Source organism: Anarrhichthys ocellatus, unplaced genomic scaffold (genome assembly GCF_004355925.1).
Source record: "Anarrhichthys ocellatus isolate YVR2014 unplaced genomic scaffold, GSC_Weel_1.0 scaffold2, whole genome shotgun sequence".
Lineage (NCBI taxonomy): Eukaryota > Metazoa > Chordata > Actinopteri > Perciformes > Anarhichadidae > Anarrhichthys > Anarrhichthys ocellatus.
The window spans coordinates 17,930,247-17,937,521 of record NW_022280032.1 but is presented as its reverse complement, the minus strand read 5'-3'; the positions used below and the strand labels follow the sequence as shown (position 1 = coordinate 17,937,521).

Genomic DNA, 7,275 nt, shown 5'->3' with positions numbered 1-7,275 from the left:
CCCCCACCTCGTCAGTTTCCATTTCTACCCTCACTAATGTGTTGTCTGCTCCGTTAGCAGCCATACGGGCCTGGACAAAGTGTTTGCTTGTTTTAGCAGTTGCCTCAGGCACATGCAACTTAATGAGCTGCCTCTCAAGGACAAAGTGGGTGTGTGAGGCCAGTGACGCAGACAAATCTGCAAACATATTTTTTTCTCTGAACTTTCACCTTGTGCAAATTCAGTCCCAGCGTTGCAGAGGTTGACATCATACAGCAGGTGCTGCTCTAGAACAGTAAGTGTTTTCAATGTCAGTACTTAACACTGAGATCTATTTACTTATGACACCGTTTGGCCAGTGTGACTTCGCTATATCACTGCCCTTCCTATTTGTGTGGGACAGAGATCTGCGATTGTGCCATTCAGTTAGTTTTTATTTCTGTGTCGTGCCAAACACTGGGCCCATCTCATATGACGAAAGACAAGACATCGCTATTGTACATTTAACATGCATCTTCCAGTAATGCATATACAAAATAAAGAGCATTAGTTACCACATTAAAGATACTTCTATATGCTTTTAAATACCATTTATGTGGAAAATTTCCTTATGAAATGTACACTGAAAACAACTGCTAAAAGTCTGAAGTTTATCCTGATGAAGAGCTTTTCAAGTAAACTGAGATGAGATAAGCCTTTCATTTCCACAGAGGGAAACATCCAGGTTTTGCAGCAGGACGAGGACATAAATACTGTATATACGAAAGAATTTAAAAGTAAAAAATAAATGATTAGAAGCATATAGAATGACAATAAATGGAAACCCTCATGCAATGGGATCACACCAGATGCAATCCCAAATCAGACCAGGGGTGTGAAGTGGGAGGGTCAGTGTCCCCTTCCCCAATTCGTCCCCCTGCTTCTTGCTCAGACCACAACCATCTTCAAACTCGACCCTCACTTTGATCTCAACTACACACCTGTATGGTTTCGTGACTGCATTTTGCACGGTTGCGAAGCGGTTGCGGTGACAAAATCTGTCCTCGGACAGACGGATTAGAAATACGACATCTCACAGAAACAACTCATTCTTTTGCATTACAATGCAAATGAATGAGTTGTAGTTAAGTTATGAAAGTGACATTAATGACATTGGTGACATCAGTGTCTTAGTTTGCTTATATTAAGCCCAACCAGGATTTCCTTAACCTAACTAGTTCTGTTACCTAAACAAAACATTCAATTGTTTCTGTGATGACGGCACGTAATGAGCTGTGTGTAGCATTCAGGGGAGTCTATTGGCAGAAATGGAATATATTAATAAGAAGTATTTTTTTTCTTTGGTGTATAGTCCTGAAATTAAGAATTGATGTGTTTACCTATACCTTAGAATGAGTCCTTTATATCCTCTTCATTGAGCAGACAGACCAAACAGTGGCTCTAGATAGGGCTATTAGGCTTTTTGCATTTTCGCGTCGGCCACTGTAGTTCTCCTACTCAATTGTCTCATGGGAGAAGTTTCAGTTGGTTGCAATCGGCAACCTCGCCGCTAGATATCGCCTAATACTACAAGCTGCACATTTACAAGGTCAGGGTCATATCACGCAGTTCTGTGAGATCACATTGAATATAAACACCTGGCAAAGTACTCAAAACCACCTCTGTGGTAGTCTGCGCTACAGTCTCCAGAACCACATTTTGCCATAATGACTCACACAAACTCACAAGCTGAAAAAGAAAACCAGCATTGCTGTCGCAGCTCGTAAAAAGGATGCAAGAGCAAATCAAATATTATTGTATGGTGTTTTCTTTGATGCCAGGATTTCATAATGCTGTTCTGCCTCTTTGTCTCTGCATTAGTTTTGGTGTTCATGATGTGTGTTTAGTGCTATGAGACTCAAAATGTATGTAACATTGTGACTCTGAGTCGGTGCTTCCCTGTAGATTCAGAAGAGTCAACCTTTAGCAGCAGTAATGGGGGGGGGGGGGAACCGTGGCCCCTGGTGTGCGTGAAACGATGAGGGCAGGACACGGTTGAGAGCATCTCCTCAGTGTCCTTGAATTTCATATAATCTAAAAGGAAAGGGAGGAACGTAAAGTGAACCCTGGGAGACACACTCCCTCTACAGTTCTGGTAAAATACCATTGTCTAATCAGGAGCGCACATACTCAGGAACAATATTGCTCTTTTCGTCACCTTTACGCAAACCTGAACTTGGGTACTAGGTGTCTCCTCTGTTACGCACCCCGGCTCAGACTCACCCCCGACCCCACCCCCTCCCTGCTCCTCCTCCTCCTCTGCAGCAGCACTAACCGAGCTGTAACGGGACACTTTCAGCGCACCAAACCTTTACCCGCTGCTTCCATCTCTGGTATGTTCAGACACTCTGCGCGCCCTCCACCGGCTTGGATGATGCGGACACCGGAGAGGTATTCCTTTTATCATAACATGTGGCGGTCTGGGATGGTCGTTGACACCCTGATTTGGTGTTGAATGATCGGAGGGACTGCAAAGCGGCAAAGGGATTTCATACCGAGCCAATTTGGCCGTCTGGAGATGAGTGCCGGGCTCACAATGGTAAGATGCACTTCACAAGTTATACTGATGCTTGCGGGGGTTGTGTGTGCACCTGAATATTTGTCCGAAGTTACAATGCTGCAACAATACTTAAAACGAGGGATGCTGGTGTCTTTTCATCTCGTCAACACTGCAGCACACAGTAAGATAAGACAACTTGTCTCATATAGCCAGTGTATTCGATTCAGTAGGTTTTAACTAAAATACGAAAGCAAAGTTGTTCCCAATGCAAAATGAATTGTAATATAAAAAGGGGTGTTATATTGCCTTCTAAACAACATTCGACTCTGACTTGCGTTATTTGTTTTTCCCTCCACGAAATAATCGAAACACGATTATGAGAATCTAAGCGCCTAATATAACCAAGCTCAATTAAAGGTCTTGATATGGACCACAAATGGTTCCGCTACTCTGTGTGTGTATGGGTGTGCGCGCGCGTGTGCGCTTTTGCAAGTTGAGCGAGAGAGAGAGAGAAAAAGATAGATGGTGTTAGTTACATTGAGGCAACCCAATCCATATGAGACACTGGGACACTGTTAACCTGGCTTTAAATATAATATAAGCTCTCTGACTTAATGCCAAATACAGTATGAATCCATCATGAAAAAAAATAATTTCACTTGCTCAAATTTGCATACAACCTAAAGTTGTATGTACTTCAATAGTACCTTTAACATGTTTACAGTATACTCATCTTGCAAAAAATGTAACATTCACGTGTAATTAAAATCGGAATAAAAGAAAAAAAGTTTACTTTCCACTTCCTCTGATATCCTTCTTCTCCTGTCTGTTGTGTCCATTTGAGAAGCGAAAGAGGTCGAGCAAAGATGATAACACCAGTGTGCTACTAAAAACACCTTCAATTAACGTTCCATCAAGAAAAAACAGCCACAGCCACAGGGAATACAAATCGATTAATAAATAGTTTATCATGCTCTCCTCCACCTGTGAGGTGGAAATGAAACACCATTATCGTGACAGAAGTGATTTATTGGTTCCACCATGTACAGGATCCTATCCTCCTGGATCTGAATTAGTGACGCATGTTGATGCGGCCCCTTTGCTACTAACGGTCTGTGTTGTCCAGTCACACATTCAATAAGCTTGTGGGTAATGTAGATAGACACTAAGCAGAATAATCTCAGTACTGATGATACTATGCTGTATAGGCTGCAGTGAGCTAAATATGTAGTGCTACTGTATTTCTGACAAACCCACATGCCTGTAGGACTGTATTAGTCTTACAGGACACCGCACTGTGCTCACCATCAGGGCTGTGAGTCAGGTCTAGTCACAGTGACAGATGAGTGTTGTACATGTGCATGTGTTATATGTTGCACCTATACACGTGTGTTTTAGAAATGGGCCTGGAATTGCCCTCAGAGATTCTGGCTTATTAAAATGCAGCGGCATGTGTAGAAAAATCTATTATAGCTTTATATTCACAACAAAAGCTGGCAGGAGAAAAGTGCAGGGCAGCCGCCCAAATGTAAGTCAGCTTTATTGTTATAGCAGCTGGATACAAGAAGAAGGGGGAGCAATGAGTCTCTGAGGATAATTCCAGCTGTTTCAAAACTTGCCGTTATTCTTTCATCGTTTGCCACCATAGCACTCAATGCTAAAACTGTTCTTACACACTGCGTGGCTCTTATCTTGAAAGGTTGTGGAGCTACTCCAATCTGTCACTTGTGTAAAATCAAAATATCAAAACACACCATCAAAGATTTAGAGTTATGAAATTATTATTAAGATAAGTATGTAATAGACCTTTTTTCATCCACACATTTTGACATGCCATAGTAGCTAAGGCACAGGTGTATTCGATTGCATTAACAATGGCTAACTGGAATTCAGCCTGGGCTTTTCCTGCTATGACCTTCAAAAAAGTCAAAATATCAGCTGTTAAAAAAAGTCTATACTGACAATATCTTTCCTGCTGCCAGTCTTCCAGACTTTTCTATCTGCTGGCTGCTGGTTTTAATGCATGTGATTAAATAACTCTGCAGTAGGAAAATAGACAAATTGTAAGTTAGTCACAGTGACAACTAATGTGATAATAAATGAATCACAACTATTTAAGGCTTTAATACACAGCGAGCCATTCTGGGCAACTGTAATGCCCGACTGTGCCAATAAGTTTCAACAGACAGTGAAAAACATTTTGGACCCCGTGTTTCAGTGTCTGTTGATAGGATCGCTGCCCATCTACAACAGCCAGTAACTCACTCAGAGTGGAAATAACACCACAGGCCTGAATGTTCTTTCCTACTTGCTCATTGAATTTTCTAACACACGTACTAGTGTAATCCAGCCAGGACATCCTTATTGGAATGTTGATGTGAGTGTAAATGAATTTGCTCTCTGATAAAGTCCTGTGCTGACCACTCTGACGGGCCATTTATAGCAGCAGAGCTGACGTGTCTGTCTGTCTTGTTTTTCGCTGAAAGGAAGTGAAAGAGGAGGATTGAGCATACAGCACTGCGTTCTCAATGAGGTGTGCTCTTGGTCTCTTCTTCCTCCCCTTTTTCTGTCCTCTCACACATCTCTTAACTAGTCTCTATGCCCAGTCTCTGTCTATTACGTAAACCTGCCTTAATCTCAATCAATCCTAGCTCCTTTCTGACATAATGTCTTTCTCTCTCACTGCCTGCATGATGCCACCTCGGCTCTAGGCCCTCCCTAATCCTGCTGCGGCGACACAGAGGATCCCCCTCAGTCCCAGGACACCTCCATGACTCATCCAGTTCATCCTCTGCAGCTATCCGCCACTGATCAATCCTAACCCACTCTCTCTATTGGGGTTTTCCTTTTCCAGACTCTTGCTTCAGACCCAAATTACCCTCTGATCTGATGCTGAATCCTGATACGCCAACTGAGACTATCATGGACCTCTGATGGAGACGTCAAAACTCATCCACATTAAAATGTGTCAACAGGAATCCTGATACTCCCCATCTCTCTCCTTTCTGGGTTTTTCCTCTGTTGGTTGGAAGCCAAAGCCATAGCTTGTCTGTCATTGAGAAAGAACTCCTTGTTATGAGGGGTTCTGAGGCCAAAAAGACAGAGCTACAGACATTTTGATGCTCAGCTTGTCTAAAATAGACCTTGGCTGTGGCAGGAAAGCTTTTCTCGAGATTTAACAGAAGTTGTTGGAGGCTGAGATAGAGAAAGAACTGTTTCATCCTGTGACTGAAAGGTTGAGCGTGGCGCAATCTTCAGGTTTTTTCTGCCTTCGATACTTGATCTGAGCTGCCCAGTGAGGAGCAGCGTGCTTTCCAGATGCTGCCATGCCCATCATCAGCAACGCCAACCATGACTTCAGCAATCTGTCCGCCAGCGATGACAGCAGTTTCGACCACATCTTCACAGAAATCCCTGAGACGGAGACCATCAAGGTATGAATAAGATTGTCACTAAAATAAGAGAGATAAAGGAATAGAAGAATTATATCGAATAAGTGATCAAGTTGCATATTTCTGATGCAGCTGCGCATCCACTGAAGCTTTTCATTGTTCACTCTCCAGGGTGTGTACTACCAGAGGGCTCAGTTAATCCGTCGGCCAGAGGACCTGGTGTCCATCGACCACGCCCTGCTGGCGGTGATCAACGTTGGGGGAAACCGCTACACCTTCCCCTGGAGCACCCTGGAGCAGTTCCCCCTTACACGACTTGGCCGCCTCTGTGGCTGCCGATCACCCGAGGACATCGCCAGGGTCTGCGACGACTATGACGAAGCCTGCAAGGAGTTCTTCTTCGACCGCTCGCCATCCGCCTTCAGGGTCATACTGAACTTCCTGGCTGCAGGGAAACTGCGCCTGCTGCGGGAGATGTGCGTCCTCTCCCTGCACGATGAGCTGACCTACTGGGGGGTGGAGATGACGTACATGGAGCGTTGCTGTAAGAGGAAGATGTACACGCGCATCGAGGAGATGAACGAGCTGGAGCGGCACGAGGAGGAGTGCAGGCAGAGAAACGCTATGCAGCGTGAGCCGGTGGAGGAGACGAGGTACAAAAAGGTGATGAACTGGCTGAGAGATATGGTGGAGAATCCGCAGTCTGGCTTACCGGGGAAGATCTTTGCCTGCCTGTCTGTGATCATGGTTGCGGTGACTGTCATCAGCTTGTGTATCAGCACCATGCCAGACCTCAGAGAGGAAGAGGACAGGGTAAGTGAACAAGTGTATATGCATGTTGTGAATGTAACTATCTGCAGCACGGGGCCCTGAACCAAAGCCAAACTGATACTAAATAATCTATTATAATACTTGAATTTGAACAGGACTCATAAATTAAAGTTTTGTAGTCAGATGCCTCCAGGGACTGTCAGTAAGATTTATCACGAGTTGTGTGAGTGATTACAGCCATCTCTCATCACAGTTCTTCCCTGCTCAAAGACACGGTCGCCATGAAGTAACAGAGCTGCTAATAACTTAACATGACAATGTGGATGCTCATTATCTCCAACACTAACTTCGTTCCCTGGAAACTAACGCATCATCCTCGTGTGCCCACAGTATGTCATTGTTTACAAAAAAACACAAATATTTCTTCATTCATTTCAGATTGAGGCAGACATTTCTGTGATGCTGGAAAAAGTCGGTCTTCAAAATGCTTAAATATAAAAACTCCCTGTCGTCACACCCTCTTAAATATACTCGTGGGATGCTGTTCTGTGTGTGTGTGTGTGTGTGTGTGTGTGTGTGTGTGTGTGTGTGTGT

General features: G+C 43.9%; 1 protein-coding gene across 2 annotated transcripts in view; it reads left to right on the top strand.

Annotated features, from left to right (window-relative positions):
• The first annotated feature begins 2,267 nt into the window (after positions 1–2,267).
• kcng4a (potassium voltage-gated channel, subfamily G, member 4a) overlaps positions 2,268–7,275 on the top strand; it is a 22,433-nt gene continuing 17,425 nt past the window's right edge. The window contains exons 1-3 of one of the 2 annotated variants that reach the window (XM_031858542.1): positions 2,268–2,557; positions 5,373–5,952; positions 6,082–6,723. In XM_031858542.1, the coding sequence (XP_031714402.1) occupies positions 5,845–5,952; positions 6,082–6,723 (750 nt within the window). In that variant the 5' untranslated portion in view covers positions 2,268–2,557; positions 5,373–5,844. Of the gene's footprint in view, positions 2,558–5,229; positions 5,953–6,081; positions 6,724–7,275 lie in introns of both variants that reach the window. The other variant, XM_031858533.1, reaches the window with a different exon arrangement.